The 18,389-nt window shown below is 38.4% G+C and overlaps 1 protein-coding gene across 3 annotated transcripts in view; it reads left to right on the forward strand.

Moving 5' to 3' along the window:
• Positions 1–18,068, forward strand: part of ZZEF1 (zinc finger ZZ-type and EF-hand domain containing 1) — a 46,252-nt gene extending 28,184 nt beyond the window's left edge. For 2 of the 3 annotated variants that reach the window (XM_062635000.1, XM_062635001.1), the window contains 21 exons: positions 440–519; positions 1,739–1,832; positions 2,397–2,913; positions 3,543–3,707; positions 4,939–5,058; positions 5,877–6,038; positions 6,701–6,830; positions 7,081–7,219; positions 7,405–7,570; positions 8,007–8,269; positions 9,082–9,254; positions 9,814–9,961; positions 10,519–10,655; positions 11,071–11,348; positions 12,210–12,384; positions 12,925–13,057; positions 14,594–14,790; positions 15,347–15,466; positions 16,671–16,859; positions 17,210–17,310; positions 17,835–18,068. In XM_062635000.1, coding sequence (XP_062490984.1) covers positions 440–519; positions 1,739–1,832; positions 2,397–2,913; positions 3,543–3,707; positions 4,939–5,058; positions 5,877–6,038; positions 6,701–6,830; positions 7,081–7,219; positions 7,405–7,570; positions 8,007–8,269; positions 9,082–9,254; positions 9,814–9,961; positions 10,519–10,655; positions 11,071–11,348; positions 12,210–12,384; positions 12,925–13,057; positions 14,594–14,790; positions 15,347–15,466; positions 16,671–16,859; positions 17,210–17,310; positions 17,835–18,012 — 3,665 coding nt within the window. In that variant the 3' untranslated portion in view covers positions 18,013–18,068. The remainder of the gene's footprint in view (positions 1–439; positions 520–1,738; positions 1,833–2,396; positions 2,914–3,542; positions 3,708–4,938; positions 5,059–5,876; positions 6,039–6,700; positions 6,831–7,080; positions 7,220–7,404; positions 7,571–8,006; positions 8,270–9,081; positions 9,255–9,813; positions 9,962–10,518; positions 10,656–11,070; positions 11,349–12,209; positions 12,385–12,924; positions 13,058–14,593; positions 14,791–15,346; positions 15,467–16,670; positions 16,860–17,209; positions 17,311–17,834) is intronic. The other variant, XM_062635002.1, reaches the window with a different exon arrangement.
• The last annotated feature ends 321 nt before the right edge of the window (positions 18,069–18,389 follow it).

Genomic DNA, 18,389 nt, shown 5'->3' on the forward strand with positions numbered 1-18,389 from the left:
TCAGCTCTTTAATTTTTATTAATTCATCTTTCTAGAAATTCATAGCATAAAATAGACAAAAAAGCCTGGTAACTAAATGCATCTATAGAGCTTTAAGTTAATACTAACATTTCTTGATTATACTGAGATCACTTTACGTTAGTAACATTTGTGTATATAGGAAGAGGTTTATATTCTCCATGACTGTAGGCATCAGTTTTGGGAAGAGAAGAGAAAGATGTTCGTAATTTAACTCTGCAAATAACTCTGTCAAGGTGTAGTTCATGTATTTAAGGCATATGAAAGTTGGCAGGTTTTATTCCTTATTTTTCTTACAGGCATAACTCCAAGTATTGACTAAGAGACAAAGGAAAGGCTCTAGCATAATTTTAATTAAGTAGTCAGGTTGTGTAAAACTGGAGCTGTACATAAACAGGACTCTTCTTTCTCTCATTTCCAGTCAACAGTGGAGGCAAGGTGCCTTTGAGCTATGAGTTTGCACAAGTGTATTCCCTGGCTGATTCAATTAGAATATGGATGGTAAGATCACTCAGGGGGATATCTATTGATGTTATTTACCTTAATGTTTTACAATGCAGTGTTAAGGAGTAGGGTGGGACCATGTTTTCTTTCAGTGATTCTGGGTCAGCTGTTTTCACTCAGGAAGAACATATATTCACTTCTGAACTGTGAACTTAAACATTTAAATGCATTCTTACACTTCCCTCCTTCTGTCAGTCCCAAATGTGTCATCATGTGTACTTTGGACTGAATTTGGCTCAAAACCAGTTAAACTTGAGCTCTTTTTCAGCAAGAATGTGTGTTGTTAATTAGGAAGATTCTTACTAGCAGTTGGAGTTTGTTTGAGGTGTAGCATCGAAGGAAATCAGTCTTAAGCGTAATTCTCCCAGTGATGCAGTGCTAACAGAAAAGGAAATAGTTGCTTCTTTGACAAGCAAGTAACTGGCTTCAGTTCAGAGTATATTTTCTGCATGTAATTTTCCTTGAAACATAAGCCTTATGTCAAGAGGTGGTGTGATCAGCTCTCACAACGTGGTGAGAGGTGTCTGTGTCATCTGCTGCAGCTGTGGAGAGCCAGAATTCATTTAGATTTCACTAGTCTGCAGGAGATTCTAAATGTTAATAACTGTGTGCTTCTCAAGAGCAGCTAATTCAGTTTATGGCCTGTTTTTCTGCTACTCTTGTGAGCCCTTCAGATGTGGGCCAGTCAAATTAACTGCTCTAGTATCTTGTGATCTCCTCTTTCCTGCCTGCAAGAATTCCTGACAGCTTGATACACTAGAGATGCAATGAGTGCAGGTTCATGTAAAGATGAGTAACTACATCATACCTGTTGCATGATGGGTGGTGTTAGCATCTGACAGCACTCCCTAGTTACATGACATAATGCTTTTGGAGAATCTCATCTCATGACTGTGTATCTTTTCCTGGGTGGTGGGGTTAAAGGGGAAGCCTTTTTTCTTCTTGGAGGGCTGATGCACATCCAGTCACAAGGTGAGGAAGGGTCTTGGCCTATAAACCTTGAGCATCTTGGTATAAGGCTGTGTTATTTGCCCTGGTAGTTTCTGTACTGCTCTTTTGAGAATAATGGATTTTTAGTTCTGCAGTAGGTAGTAGTAAATACTGTCATCTGTTCTTGAGATTAACTTCTTTTAATGTGATGCAGTTTTCATACTGCCTTGCTGTATGATATACAGGGGGTGACATATTTTTAACTGTTTTAACATCCTGTCTGCAGTTGGAAATGAAGCAGAAATCCCTGATGGGTAGGGGAAATGATTTTGAGGAGAAGCAGAGTACAGAAGCAAGTGAGGTGAACCCAGAGACTCTTGGTAAGTGTTGCTTTTCCCAATGTATAATCATTCCAGGTGGAGTAAATCATTGCCTTGGGAGTCTTCAACATTATTTTTGGTGTAAAAGGTACATTAGCAACTGAGGTTACTTTTTAATACCTTAAGAGATGGTTCATATAATGTAAACTGGTTTATCTGGGATTGGGTTCTGCTGTTCTTTGCAGAAAATAGTACATGAGAAAGTTCTACAGAGAGTAACCTCTCACTTGGATCACCTGGTTCTGAACTTATGTTCATCTATTTGTGTAGATACTTATTACTGTAATTAACTGATGTCAGAATAGCAGCTAGCTGTTATCAGAATAAGATGTGTTCTCACTACTGTGTGCTTGGTATAGTTCAGTGTGATTATTCAAATTGAGCATTTGGAAGTCAAAAATTTAAGTAGCTGATAGTGTCTTGATCAATATAACAAGAAAACCAGTGTTTTCTAGCTGTCTTGGCTCAGAAAGACTCCAATAAATCACTTTCTCCCTAAGCAGAGGATAGCAAGTTTGGCATTTCGTTGTCATGGTTGTAACTCTTCCAATTTTTATGGTGCAGCAAAACTTTGTATGCAGAAGAGCCTTTTATTACTGAATTTTTTGCCTGTAAGAGCAAAGACGAAAGATTCTGCATCAGACAGTTTGGAAGCCCAAGACATTGATGATATCCAACATTATGTTGGTGATAAATGCCAAAGAAAAGGTTCTTTTGTGGACATGGACTTTCAGGCAGCACATTCATTGTCATCCGATGGAGTAACTCCTGCTGTTTCAAAAGAAGGGAGCCAAATGACACTATCTGATACAAAGATGGAACAACTTCCAGACTCCCTCCAAACAGAAGCAGCATCTGCAATTCATAGTAAGCCTGTTGAAAGTACAGTTTCACAGCAAGAAGATACATCATCACCTCCTTCCACTCCTACACGAAAGTCTCAGTTCAGCCGTGGAAGACTAAGGCTGCTGTCTTTCCGATCAATGGAAGAGCCAAGACCTGTGCCAACTGTGAAGGCGAAATACCCCATATTGAAAAACATATTAGACTTTATTAAGGATCAATCCCTCTCCCATGAAAGGTAAGCAAATTGAAAATGTTGCCAATTACAAAATGCAGAAACTTGTCTTCACACCTCTTTAAAGACACACTTTAGCTGCAAGATAGCGTTGAAAAGTAGTTTTTACATGAATATATTGTTTTTATGTTCAGTTACTCAGAACCACGTAGGGGCTCATAGAGGGTAGTATTTCCTTGGATTCACTTCTGCATGTAGAACTTCAGAATGGAAAAAATAAGTACTTGGCAATTTATTGTCTTGCTTCCGGAGATCTGTTGACAGTGGCATTCTGCTTTTTGTCTACAAACACCAAAGACATGGTACATCAGTGCTCGCAGTCCTCAGTACCAAATACAGAATAGTTGCACCTCTCATTAAATTACCCGGTATTCTGAAAATGTAAATCAAAAAGGTTTCCAATTCTCAGCTTGTTTGGTTTAGGCTCTAAAACTTGGACTGGTGCAGGAAGCATTGGGTTCTGTTTGAAGCTTTATCACTCCAACTGTAATATACCACTACTGCAATACATCTGAATATTTGGATACCAGTCTCTTGTTTAATTAGTCAAGCACTTCTTGAATTGTGAGGTTTTTGGGTTAATTTAAACACAATGTTTTGAAGTCCTCATGGATGTTTTTTGTTTTTCTTAGTGTTTTAAAGGTTCTTGCCTTGAGAAAATCCCAAGGGCAGAATATTATGGAAGTGCTCAAGACAATCCGCCAGTGCCTAGACTCCCTTGGGCAGCCACACTGTTTTCATCCACCATGTGTACTTTTTCTCTTAGAACTTCTAGCCTGCCAGAAAGATTTTACAAAGTAAGTAAATATTTAGTCAAGTCTCAGCCATGTGATTTAATGTTTTAGTGTTTGCGTTCTCCTAGTCCTGTATATTGAAAACCATAGAAAGTTACTGCTTTTTAATCCATATGGATAATAACAATATAACCTGATGATTAGTTTTTAGGCTACTATGCATATTTTGCATGCTTCACTTAAATATAATTTTCAAGTAGGACATAGTTTTACAGCTCTTCATGTTGGTAGGTATCATGTGGTTGAATCACAATGCACATACCTAGAAACACCTTTTAAATTCCAATCGGTTCACACCGAACTCAGATTGTAGCGTCTTCAGTTATTGCTTTAGTTTAAGTTCCTGTCTGTTTTCAGATTGGTTTCTTTCTTGCCCAGTAAAGCTGTAGTGGTCGAATCCATTTAACTTACAATTACTTACATAGCATTGCATCTTCATATTTTTTGTGAGCTTACTTTGTAAATCAAGATAATGCCTATCTGGTGAAAAACTAGAGTCTAACAATGGCAGATGTTTTATATTGTCAAGCATTTGATTATTTATGAGTTTTCATAACTTTAGATGTGATACCTGTACAAGAGAAATGTTTTTGTGGGGTGGTGTATTTCACTCGTGTGCCAGAGGCTGAGGTGATGGACCTGCAAGCCGAGGTCTGCAGTGCTGTTAGCTATGTACCAGTTACAGGACATGCACATACATGCAGGAAAAGGAGGCAAAAAGCATCATGTTGATTATATGCATGTGCAGTTGGTTGTTTTGTTTTGGTTTTTAAGTAAGGAAAGGTAATTTGGAAGGTTTTTTCAACTAGAAGGCATTGTCTCAAAGCAGGAGCTGTTCTGGTTTGTGAATTGGGTCCGATTTCTATTGTGTGTCTGGACAGTGCTGTCAGAACTCTGTCAGGTGGCCTCTTGCTTGTTGAGAGCTTTTTATGGTCATCTTGCAGTGCACTGATTTCTTTTAAGATCTGGATTAGCTTTTTAAAAGCACCTTTTTTAATTTGAAGGAATATTCTATCATTAGTGCCACCAGCATGTTCTCTGCCTGTTCTGTTTCTTGATTCCTGTTACAGGATTCTTTTATTCACTTTGAAAGTGATAGACTGCATTGTAAACCAAACTAACATCCTTCCCACTGTGTTTGAAAGATTGCCTGTTTGTAATGTTTGCACAAAGCATGCTACCTAAAAATGTAACGGCAAAATCTAGACTGCTAAACTGACTCTTCAATTTCTAGCTACTTTGGAAACTTGGAAGGATGTGGTGCTGAGCTACACAAAGAGATTCGAGAGTCCTACTACCAGCTTGTTTTGTTCCTGGTAAATTCTGTGAAGGGATTTAGTACTATCAATGACAGGTACAGTACATTGCTTCCATTACTTTATGATTCTTTTTTTCTGTTTTTCCTCACCTCTTCCCTTCTCATTTGTCACTGTTCAGTGCCTCAATTTTGTCTGTACTTGGCTTATTTACAGAACCAAAGAAGGAGCCTTGATCTTGTGATCAGAAATGCCAAGTTAGCTTTTTATTACTACGGTGCAGGAAAGCACAATAAATTAATCAATGCTAAAACCTTGACTTAATGCATTTTGGATTTCTAATTCTGCAGTGTGTTTCTGAAGCTCAGTATTAAAATACTAGAAATAGCAAATTTATTGTGGAATACGTGGGCAAGAATAATGCCACAATAAATACAGCAATTCTGCAGCCATGCTTTAATGTTAAAGCTCATGTTTTGAAAACATTCTGGTTAGAATTTGGGGGATTGTTAGCCAAGTGTCCTAGAGAAATGAGAGTTTTGTGACTACAGTGTCAGTCTCTCTGCCAATAGCTCCCAAGTCCTTTGAGTTTCAACTGAGCATGGCAAAGGTTTCAAAGAGAACAAGTTCCTGCAAATACCAAGAAAATGTACTGCAGACAAGAGACAAACCCTCTTGCTAATGCTTGGGCAATAGTGTAAGCTCTTTCTCAACTGAATCTGTAAAGGATACTGTCCTTATTTCAAATTACATTGACAATGCTTCTTGCTAAATTGTCTTGCATTAATAAACCTGAGTTTCTGCCATGCAGTTAATTTAATGCAGAGTGAAGCCTGGAAATCAGTGTACTGACAAACATGCTATTTCAGCTTTAGGTTAGAGCTCTCATGATATATTGTCTTGTATTTTTATTTAGATCATTGCTTCCTGCCTTATCATGTGTGCAGACAACTCTCCTTCACCTTTTGGATATGAGTTGGGAACCAAGTGATCTTTCCTTCTTTGTTGAGATTCAGTTACCACAGCTGCTTATGACTACATCACAAGAAAACATAAGTATTCATGACAGCGTCATTTGGTGAGTCAGGAAGAATGCAGCTTTCACATGGTGCTATCTATTGATACTGTTTTTACCATGAAAGGCTGCTGAACTTTGTGCTGGAACAAGCAGTAAAAGTGCTACTAACAAGTATGGCATAATTCTGGGCAGGATCCAAGGGCTAAACTGAAGTATTTGAATTTCTTTTTCAGCATTGCTAGTGCAAAAAATACTAATATTGTATCTTTAACCTGATTACTGCTGGAACGCTTCTCTTGTTAGCAGTGTAGCATGAGGTGGATAATGCTGTTTCATGTCCTGATAAACATCAGACGTTTTTAACCTGCACATTGTGATTTTATAGTAGTTGTACTTCTTATACCTGAGGAATGTGAAGGCCCAAAAGCTTTTTCATTGTCGCATCTGATCTGCCAGCGTTGCCAGAAGCAGTTTTGGAAGTGTAGATTTTTCTGATTTTGCATTATGGTTCTCCGTATGTATTCAAGAACTTGTCACAGAGGCAAGAAGCAGGTGTCATATGGTCATTTATAAACCAAGTGAACTGGAATTCTCACCATTCTGTTTTCATTAGCATGTTATGGCACTCTGTTCTTTTAAAAAAATCCCCTGAGTATCCCAAGTTACATTAGAGGGAAGCCTGACTGCATTCAAACTGAATTTTGAGCTTGCTTTTCTTTCAGTCAGTGGAGTGAAGAAGATGAAATTGCAGACTACAAGCAAAACTGTGAGTGGATGGATGAATGTCAGGATGTGATGTTTGAGACCTGGTATGAAAAGATAGCTCAAGCTGACCCAGAGAAGCAGAGAAAGGTGAGTTTATGGTTTGTTTATCTGTAGAAGGGCTAGATAGACTTAGAAAAGCCTAAAGGAGAGAAAGGAATCTGGCTTAAATTGCTTTTTCATTATTTGGATCCCTAGCTCCCAGTAGGCCTTCAAAAGTCTAATATGATGAGAAGATCCCCATCCTTTCTTGGCAGGGGAAGTGTTCTGCTTTCTGTCTAGAAAGAGTTTTCTCAAAGTCAGAAAATAATACTCAAACTGTGTCCATTTATTACTCTAGATGCACATGTTTGTAGCTCGTTACTGTGACCTCTTAAATGTGGACATATCCTGTGATGGCTGTGATGAAATTGCGCCATGGCATCGCTACCGCTGTCTGCAATGCAATGACATGGATCTGTGTAAAACTTGTTTTCTTGGTAAGAATCATTAAAAAACCCTCAAAACCCCATCCCCAAAGGCAAAAGAATGTCTTCTAAATTCTACATAAAGTGAAAGACTTTTGCTGGATGCTTTAGAAATGTTAAGAAATGTGAACTTGCAGTAAAGAAAGATCCTTTGTAAAAAAGGATTTACAGGGAAATCTTGAAACGCTTCTTTACAGGTGGAGTTAAACCTGAAGGACATGAGGATGACCATGAAATGGTTAACATGGAGTATGCCTGCGATCACTGTCAAGGAGTTATCATAGGTCGGAGAATGAACTGCAATGTGTGTGATGACTTTGACCTTTGCTATGGATGCTATTCTGCAAAGAAATACTCTGACAGGTATTTAAATACATTATTTTGTTTCCCTCACTTGGCAGAAAAGCAGTAATTAGCAGCTAAGTACAATTGGCCATTCTCATGTTGCTTCCTACAAGGTTGTGTCTGACACCAGAGCTTCTTGGTGTTCTTTGGGCAAAACTTTCTGCAGTTTGGATACCTGCCCCAGCCTCTGAAGAGCTCAGTAGCAGTTGTTTTCTAGCCATGAATGTGAAAGCTGCAAAATGAAAGCTTGAATGATAGAAGAAATGAGCGCTGCTGTGGTTAGACAGCATAGGTTTCAGTACTTGACACCAAAGATCTTAGAAAAACAGGTCTGCAGTGGGAATTTCTGGAATATTTGGGTTTTTCATACCTTCCTGTAAAGGTGTTGTGTCTTATTAACTGCATGGATTAACAAGAAAGCAGCTGTGTTTCAACATGTACCTTCTTCTTTCAGTCACTTGCCCACTCACAGCATCACAGTGTATCCCATGGTGACTATTCGCATCAGTGACCGGCAGAGGCTCATCCAGCCATATATCCACAATTATTCCTGGCTGTTGTTTGCAGCTTTGACCCTCTACAGTGCAGATCTGGCAAATGGGGGGGAAGTAGAAGGAGAGAAACTGGATCCACAGGTCCTCAGTCATGCCAGAGTTGTGCAACATCAGTGCATACAGCTCATTGGAGACTGCTTGATGAAAGCCCAGCATGGAAAAGGTGAGTCAGCTCCTCCTTCACCGAAACAATAGTTTCTAGTAAGTGTCAGAAAAGTGATTACTCACTTTGAAGCTTCCAAAGGAAAGGGGAAGCTACTGTGTACTTCATTGAGAATAACTGTTCATGTAGAAAGCAAATGTAGAACAAGTGTCGTTCAGGGTCATTGGAACATGGAAAATAGGGTGCTTGAGAAAATTACTTTTATGCTTCCATAAATATTGAAGACAGCTTGGCAACTCTTGGGTTGTTTTTTCCATCTTAGATGTTGTAAAGGGATCAATCATTACAGCTTCATGTTCTGTTACTAACGCTACTGACAACTGAAGGACTGGAAGGAAAGCAAATAACTTGGTGGAAAATGTTTTGTTTAATTTTTTGGGGTTTTGGCAAGAATTTTTTAACCTTATTTGTGGTATGAGAGAAGTTCCTGGGGATGATGTCTGTTTGTCTGGAAACAAGGATTTCTGTGAACTAAGACCTACCACAGAACATAGGGTGATACAGTAAAAACCTATGTGGAATATATCAAGTTCCAGTGGTTACTGGTCAGTTGTTGGTTTTTTTTGAGCAGCTTTAATACAGCTGAAATACCACCACCAAATACTTGTGTGTGCTCATTATTTGATCTGTTTGTCTTTAACATACAATTTTATTGTATAAATATTTAAGTGGTCAGAAGATTAAAAGCTAAGACAAATAGAATTTCTTCCATAATTTACACTGTTGGGAAGTTTGCAGTTCATTTCAGTTCTGCTTTTTGCCTATTTTGCCTTTCAACAACTAAATACGTTTTATAACTTGCTTGCTTTCAGGTCTGAAAAATTCAGCTCTCCTCTGCATGTTACCAGAAGGTGAATCCTTCTCAGAGAATGACACTGTTTCAGTCAGTCCTCCCACAGATGGTGCTCCAAAAAGTCATACTGGTGATAAAGCAATGAAGGGAAGAGATGAGAAACCAGCAACAGGCTCTTTTATGCATTGCAATGTAAGTACCTGTTATTTCCAGAACCCCTGATATCAGTGAGGTGTGTGATCTTCAGAAGCTTAACCATCCTGTTCTGGATATGTAACTGAAATTATGGATAATGACGGCTTCATTTGTAGGTAACAGTCGGGGGCTAGGGGCAGTTCTTGGTTGGCTCATGTTTCTTATTAGACCCAGCTAATCAAAGGCACAGGTTGTCACCTTATTCTTATTGGCAACTGATTCACAAAAGCATCAGCAGGAGAGGGCAAAGATCATTCTGAAAGGGTCGTTGTTTCCCTTTGTTAGCACTGTGTAAGTAGGAGATAGACTTTTCTACAGTTTTATACTAGGTATAAAACTATTTTGTGCACAGAGATACAAGCAAAATATAGAAATGTATTTTTACTGTATGCAATTTAAGACATGTATACATCAAGCAATTGTGAACCAATAAAAGGTTTTGATATTGGAGGAAAAACATTTGTCAAATGCAGACGTCTGGCAGCTTCTGTCCATGGTTGTTTCTACACTTACTAAATTTTGTTTTAATCTTTCAGTGCCTTTGTTTTCTTTTTAGGGGAAAGGAGGTACGTGTAATGAAATCCAGTCTCCTGCAGAAGATAAAGTAGGAAAACAAGGAAGTGAAAGCAAAGCTGTCTTTGCAAATAAAGCTGTTTTGAGACAAGAGTCAGGCTTTTCTGTGGAGGATAATGTTTCTCCAACAGGTAAGTGTTATTTCTCATTTTCCCCGTCACAGAAATATCCATTCATGTGCAAAGCAGACAGCTGTATTTTTATTCCTAACCTGTTTTTGTGTATTTGCAAATGTCTTTAATGCAAGAGAGCTGTCTGCTTTGTAAAACTTGCCAAGCACACTGCTTGGAACAGCCTTGTAGTGGGTTTAGAGGATTCTAGAAATCAGAGTAGAATTCCACTGATTCATATTCACATACAGAGATAATAGTTTCTGTTGGTCAAACGCAATACTTGTGTATTCTTACTGAAACTGGAAATCAAGTATTTTGTTCCATTAAAGACTAGTATTGTAAGAGTAATGGTAGGTCCTTTTTAACTATCTGTAGTACTGTCCTTTATATGTTTTTAATAGATGGTTTAAATCTCTTTACCTATCTTTTACACACTTTTATGAAAGATTTGCTTTTCAAATTTTAATATTTTAAAGGGCTTTTTTTGTAATCCTCAAACTGTTAAAATTAAGCTATCACTTTTTAACAGTATTTTAATGTCATTTTGGATTCTTCTGTTTTAATCTAAAATGCAGATGAGAGCCTCATGGAGGATTCAGTCCAGAAGCAAGCAGAGAAGGTTTTAATACCTAGCCAGGAACAAGTTTTTGCTGAATGCTCTCAGAAGAGGATTCTAGGATTGCTGGCGGCTATGTTACCACCTTTCAAATCAGTTAGTTCTTTCTACATTCAGTCTGTGGCACAAATAACATGAATAAAATTCATAGCAAATTAAATGTAGGAGGTGGGCTCTTGTTTGCATGTTATAAAATGCAAATCAGAATGTCTTAGGATGCTTCACATTACTAAGGGGTGTAAGGGCTTGTTCCTGGGTGGAGGGAGGGGTAGGGAATTCTGACTGTAAAGCAGTCTGTCTTAACTTGTTCAACACCAGCAAAGTTTAAATCATCAAGTTTACATGTCAGGTCAACTTCAGCAGGTCAACAACTGAAGTAGGAACCTAGTTTCTCATTTCCTTTTGTCCCATTTGAAAGAGCATTAGAACAGAAACATTTGCATATGCTATGACTTTGACTAAAAACCGTGTTTTCTTTACCTGCCTTAATGATATTTTTCTTTTTCTGTAGGGCTCCACAATGTCTTTGATTAACCTGGAACAGATACTTCCACTGATGTTTCAGGTTGTAATCTCAAACGCTGGCCACCTAAATGAAACATACCATCTAACACTGGGACTTCTGGGCCAGTTAATCCTGAGACTTATGCCTGCAGAAGTGGATGCTGCAGTGGCTAAAGTCCTTTCAGCCAAACATAACTTGTTTGCTGCGGGAGATGGGGCTGCAGTACCAGAAGGCTGGAAGACAACTCATCTTCTGTTCAGTCTGGGAGCTGTGTGTTTAGACAGGTGCTTTTACTTTAAGCCTATTAGTTGCTCTCTCATGACTAATACTAATTTGCTTTCATGTGTGCCTCATGTATAGAAGCTTTTTAATGGAAAGCCAATTAAACCTGTACTCTGTGGAAAGGGCTTAGCATCTGCAGGCCTTGGTGCAGTGGGACCCTATTAATTTACTTCCAAAAGAAGGAAATTTGTTGAATAGTAGCTTAATTTCCTGTGCTTGCCTATATAGCATGTTATGGTGGAAGAAGTAATGTTTGGAAACTTCCAAGGAAAACCAAAATTCAGTCTTATCTAATTGTTTAATGACATTCTTTCCCATTGAATACTTATTTCTTGTGTAACTTGGGGAAGGAGGAGAGGTGTGCCATGTGGTAACTATAACTGGTGGTGTGTTCAGGATCTGGCCCTTTTTATGTAAGTATTTTAGAGAGATTTTTGTATCCTAAACTTGCACTGGAAACAGCAAGGAGGGGCAGAGCAGATGTTCTATTCTGAAGGTCTTGACAAAGCTCTGCATTCTAAGATTAATGTCATATACATAGGAAATAAACCACTTGCTTGTTGTGCAATGAGAAACTTCTGAGCTCTAAACTAAAATTGGGAATTAAGGGTGACAGTGTTCAGGCACACCCTGATTTGGGGCTGTGAACCCTTTAAGAAAACAGAGTGCTATTTATGCTCTAGTGATGAGAATCAAAACAGAAGTCGTGTCAGCTGACATGAAAGCTGCAGATGCTTGGAAAAACACATAATGGTATGAAAGCTACAGCTATGACATTAACAGTTCTATGGTGTCTTGAGGAAAAATAGTTTCAGGTAAGTCTGTAGTCTGCCCTCCTAATACAGACTGCTCTTGTTTTCCAGTCGTGTAGGTCTGGACTGGGCAAGCTCCATGGCAGATATTCTTCGATCTTTGAACTCTTCTGCTCAGTGGCATGATGTGATAGCTGCTTTCACTGACCATTGCATTAAGCAACTGCCCTTTCAGCTAAAGCACACCAATATCTTCACTTTACTGGTGCTGGTTGGGTTTCCTGAGGTAAGTAGCCTATTGATACTAGAGGAAACAAAATTGTTTAGAGCTTTTATTTCTAAGTACTGTGGATTTCATCAGCTGGGGACATCCATTATAAAGTGTCAAAACGTGGTGTATGTCAAGAGTTCCCATCTTCCCACTTGTGCACAATTCATGTTTATCTAATGAAGAATGATGTAACTGGTTTTGCCTTGCATTTCTTTGCTGATTAGAACTACCAGGAGAAAGCCAGCCTAGTGCATTTGAGTATCAAAAAAGGACTTTTTGTACAAGCAAACCAACCTGATCTCACTCTCGCTCATCATAACTCTGATATATTGCCTATGTAGTATTAAGCTGGTTGTTGTAGGCAGTTATTTCTTTTTTTTTTTTATAGAAGTGAACTACCATTTTCTGAAGACCAGCAAATACCTGGCAATAAGCAGGTTGTTCAGCTAAAAAATACAATAGCAAGTATAAGCAATATGTAACCAATATAAAAGGTTGACTGTATTTACAAATAAGTAGTCCAAATTATAACTGAAACTTCTACTGCAATTTTAGGTGCTGTGTATGGGGACTCGTTCTGTGTACATGGATAATGCAAATGAGCCTCACAACGTGATCATTCTGAAGCATTTCACTGAGAAGAACAGAGCAGTTGTAGTAGACATCAGAACCCGAAAGAGGAAAACAGGTTCTGTGACATTTTTATTTTTATCAAAGAATCACAGAGTACTTCCTTACAGTTTCTTATGGATACCCAAACACATATTTTAACTAGGCCACTTTGTGCAGGTCTGCAGAGTTTGAATTCCATTATTAGTAAGTCACCTGGTTTTCTGCTTGTAGGTTCAACCAAATAGTGAAGCTTCTGCAGTAAAGATTACAGAGACTCCTTTTCTTTTTAAAACTCTGACATGTATTTTTATTCAGAAAGGATTTAGCACACTGTTGAGATCATTTTATTACTTGAGAAAGCTCAGAAATAGGTTTTTACTAAGCAGTTGTTTCTGTTTTGAGGTGTGAGGTGTGTTTGCTGCTTGTGTCTTACCCCTTACAAACACATGCTTAATGTTTTAAAACGATTGCAAATGTAGAAGACCTACATGCTGCTTCTTTGTAGTTGGGTGCTGCTATATAAAGGTACCCAGAGTGTGAATGTTTTGGGGATAGTCCATTTAGTTCTTCCAAAATTTCTCTGCATTTTTATGAAGTGCCTGTTTCCACTGTGAGCAAGATGTGCGGCAAACTAGCAAATGAAGAGTAAGACCAAACACAAACATACCCATGATCACTTGGTTGCTCCTGAAATTATGCTGTGTTGGCTGCCTTTCCCTGGCTTTGTAAAAAAGGACAGGCCAACTTCTTTACTCATGTGCTTTGTGGCATGTCAGGGATCTTTTCTGCTTCCCTCCTGTCTGGAAGAACTTTTCAAAACAATTTGGATACTTCTAAAATTTGAAACAAAAATGGAAGCTACATGGTGTGAAATAGTGTATACTCTAGGAAATGTGTCTGGGGAACTAACAATAATCCATTTTAGGGCACATCAGTGCATTGGCTAGAAAACGCCAAAACCACGAAGCTAGATGCTGCTTCCCGAGTCTCTTTTGCTGTACCATGGAGAACTTTTCCTGTATTTCGCATAAACATTTAACATATAACAAATCAGTTGGATTTCTAGGAGTGAGAGGTTGCAACTTTGGCATACATGACCTAATACTGTAAAGTTAAAGCAAAGGTTGTCCTAAGATTTGGTTACTGAAGTTCTTCAAAAGGTACTTGGAAAAATCAAGAGACTAAACTGCTTCTTGATATTGAAGAAGTATTTGAATATAAAAGCCTTTTGGTTGGTTGGTTGGTTTGTTACTATTGGCATTCTAAAACAGTAAGATTAGTAAGATTAATTTCATCATTATCAATTGCAGGTCAGAACTTCCCCCATTTTAATTGTAAAATACAACCTGTGTTGCTTTGTATGCTGTGCTGTGTATGTGCAAATATATGCAATCAGCGGTTGCAGAAGTTACCTAGGATTTTCTTTAAACTTGTACTGAAAAGTGTTTTTGTTACTGTTAGTGAATGTGGGATAATTTTAGTGCAAGACTATCATTAGAATGTACTTCATGTATGAATCATGTTCATGTCTTGGCCTACTCATATCCACTGGTAAGAGATGATTTCACATTTTAAGATTAACCTAGTGACTTGTGTTTTCTCTCCCTTGCAGTGAAAGACTATCAGTTGATTCAGAAATGTGAACAAGAGGGCAGTGATTCCCAGACCCAGCTGAGACAGTACCTCCAGCACTTTGTTCTTATATCCACGCACCTTCTGCAAACCAGCATGGACAGTAGCTATGCTGAGGCAGTGGAAGCAACTTGGGTCTTGTCGCTTGCTCTAAAGGGGCTTTACAGAACACTTAAGGTATCTTTTGCCTGACACATAGAATATAATAGATAAAGTTTGTATTCTACCCCTGTGTACAGAAACTTGGGTATTGACTAAGCAAGTTGGGGAACTAATGCAGGCTCATTGCTCTCATAGCTGGCTCCTTTTATCCCTGTCTATAGGGGACTGAAAATGTTGCTAGGCTTTAAAGAGCATTCGTGAGTCTTGTTGAGAGTTGGATCACTTCCTCTGTGGGGGCTAACCACCGTGAAAGCTAAAGAAGAGATTTTATAGAGATAGATAACACTTTGTGGAGTGAAGCCACTTCTTTTCTTACTCCTGAAGTATTTGAAGGGACTCTGGTTTTTTGGACTGCCAAGGCTAAAACAGATATCCAGTAACTACTCTGTATGTGTCATACATGATACTCTCAAGGTATTTGAAGTGGGAATTGTATTTTGGGGTTTCTTTTAGGGAAATAAGAGAAAATTTCCTAATGTAGTTCATTTGGGCAGGAAACTTACCTGAGGCTGTGCGATAAGGTATTGTGATGCACTGTTCCCTTTTTATTTGTGTGTGTCTGTATGTGTAGATTCATGGCTTTAAGGAAGTTCAAGCTGCCTTTCTTCAGTCTGGTTTACTCAAGCTTCTAGTGAAAAAATGTAGCAAAGGAACTGGCTTCAGTAAGACCTGGCTTCTCAGAGACTTGGAGGTAAGAAAAGTTAGGTTTGTAAAATGTCAGGCTTCACACAGTGGCATGAAAGGTGATACCCGTGCACTTCCCTTTTGTGAAGAGTCTTGAATATTTCTGGTTAGTCTTTAAAAAATGTTCACTGAACTGTATCACTGAATTTGCCTTCCTCTGTCCATCATAATTGTGTACATAATAGTCTAGCTTCAGTAAAGCAGGAGTTGATTTAAGTTCATTTGATTGTATTTGAAAGAAATTTGCAAGATGAGGCATGAATCACTGGGGTTCTTCTGCATTTTATTTAGACTGTTCTTGAAAATTTCATTCTTCAATTTAAAAAATAGTAATTAATCTTGAAGAAAACCATCACTCACGTTACTCACTGATGTGTACGAGGTATTACTGCAGTGCAGCGTGGGGAGATCGATATGCATGGAGGCATGTTCTTTCTGAATGCTTGTTAATTGCTGGGAGTGTGGTTCAACTGTTAGTGATGTTTTATCACAGGCAAGAGTTGTGTGAATTCATACTTGGGATGGTAACAATGAGAATGAGAGAGAGTAAAACCCTGGAAATACTCTGAAAAGTTGCTCCAAGGGGTTGGTTCTTCCTACCTTGTGACCTGGCCAAGAACCAACCAGCCCAGACTCAAAGGTGTCCCACCTTCGTCCCCTTTGGACAGCATTGTAGCAAGTGCCTGTTCTGCCCTAAGCACTAAAATGTCTTGCCATAGTTCTGCCCATGTTATTCCTTCTGTCTCAGATTGGAGGACCAAGGAAGTAACATGATTTTCTTCCTATTAGAAGTGCTAGTGCGTGGCTGTGCTGAAGGAGAAGAGTGTGTAGGGGCATTGGTGGCTTGTGTTTAGTCACTTCTACTCTGTACTTGTTTAAGAATCCTCAAGCCTTTGATGTACTGAAATGGTTAAATAATTATTTTCTCAATTTTTTCCACTTTTGGCTGGTCACTTAAATTGTCTTTGTAGCAGCCTGGAAGGTTCAACTCATTTGTAAAGAGGGAAATAGTGAGGGGTTTGTGGTTTGGGTTTGGGTTTGGTTGGTTGTTTTTTGGTGGCATGTTGTCTTTTTTTAGGTGCTGCTGCTCTTTAGAATAGCGTGTGCTAAGCATGGTCCAAGTCTTAAAATGCTCATGTAAAATGCTGATTGCAGATACACTAATAATATCTACAGCTGTCACACCATATGCTGCCTTTTTTTCTATATAGATTTTGTCAATAATGCTGTATTCCTCAAAGAAAGAGATCAGTTCCCTGGCTGAACGTGAGCATACTGAACTGGAAGAAAGGGAACAAGATCAAGATGTGGAGCCACCCATTGTTGGTCCTGTAGATCTAGAGCAGAACAAACTTGATCCTCTGGAGGGTTTGGATGAAGCCACCAAAATATGCTTCTTGGTACTTAATTTTACCTCCTTTGACATTTCTTTGAATTTGCTGGTTGCGTAAAATATTTGGTAGTCTATATGGCTTTTTTTCTTGTAAATTTACAGAATATGGGTCTGTGATTTCAGTGTACTGTTATCTAAAGGTAATAAATTATATCTGCGGTCACGAACACTACAAAATCATTTATAAAGTTTTTTGCCAAATTGTTTTTCACTTTTACTAATCAAGATACTAAGTTCATTAATTCTCTACCCATATGATAAATATATGGGAAAATAATATCTGGGTCATCCTTAAAGAAACTCATCTTTTTCCTCTGTAATGTCATCTTTTTTTTCCTTTTTTGTCCCCTTGCTCAGATGACGCATGATGCACTCAATGCACCTCTCCATATTCTTCGAGCCATGTATGAGTTGCAGATGAAAAGAACAGATTCTTTTTTCCTGGAAGTTCAGAAGAGGTATGTGCAAGAGTGGGTCCATCCAGCAGAAAAACAAAGTTATTAGATGTGGGTGGTAACCTAAAATCTAATGGGTGCCAAATAGAAATTGTTCCAAGGGTACAATTTGGTTTTCATGTATGAAAAAGAAAGGAAATAAACTCCTACTAAGTTGTATTTATAGAAGCAAGTCATCAACCTCTGAAATATGTTGCACGTTCTTTTCAGTATGGTAACTCTCATATGAAGATCTACTATGTCTTTAAATCCTCCTAATGGAGGAAGAATGGAGAGCTTATGTGTGGCTTGTAGTAATCAAAGCATGTCCTGGAGCCACCGTGTTCTCACAGGGATGAGCAATTTTATAACATTTAAAATCTCCAGGGAAGCCAGTTAACGTGATATGATAGAAAAAGGTAGAATTTAATGACTCTTTCAAAAACAGAAGGTGGAAAGATTTAATTTCCATTTAATTGCACCAATTTAGTTTGTATTACTTTTGAAATACATTTGTGACTTTTGTTTCTTCTTTTGCCTCTTTTAAGGTTTGATGGAGATGTAATTACAACAGATGAGAGGATCCGAACACTGGCTCAGAAGTGGCAGCCCAGCAAGCGTTTGAGGCTGGAGGAACAGAGCTCAAAAGCAGTAGATACAGATATGATCATCTTACCCTGTTTGGTACGTGCATCTCTAAAAAGGAGCCGTTGTGAAATAATTTAGGCATTGAAGTAACTTCAGTCTTGTTTAGTAACTTCAAACCTGAGGTTTTCTTTTTTAATATCTGAAATAATCTGTTGTTAATGTTTTATGCCAAAAGAATAAGCACATACAAGAAGCAAGTATTTCTTCCTTAAGGAAGTAAGAGAACTTGATTCTCAGGTTAGGAGAACAAATTGTGATTGCACGCTGTAATTTCCTCTCTTTATACATGAGAGATTGTATCTAATTACTGTAAGCTTATGCCGTGTTACTGTTTTAGCATATTGTTATCTTATAGTAATTTCAGCAGAACAAGGAAGCAATAAGTTAGTCTTGTGAAGCAGACACTACACTTGCCAGGTTTAGGTTTCCATTCAGTAGCATAGTCCCACAGCTGC

This window comes from Pezoporus occidentalis, unplaced genomic scaffold (assembly GCF_034315485.1).
Source record: "Pezoporus occidentalis ecotype Australia unplaced genomic scaffold, CSIRO_AGI_Poc_V1 ctg442, whole genome shotgun sequence".
In the NCBI taxonomy this organism is placed as follows: Eukaryota; Metazoa; Chordata; class Aves; order Psittaciformes; family Psittacidae; genus Pezoporus; species Pezoporus occidentalis.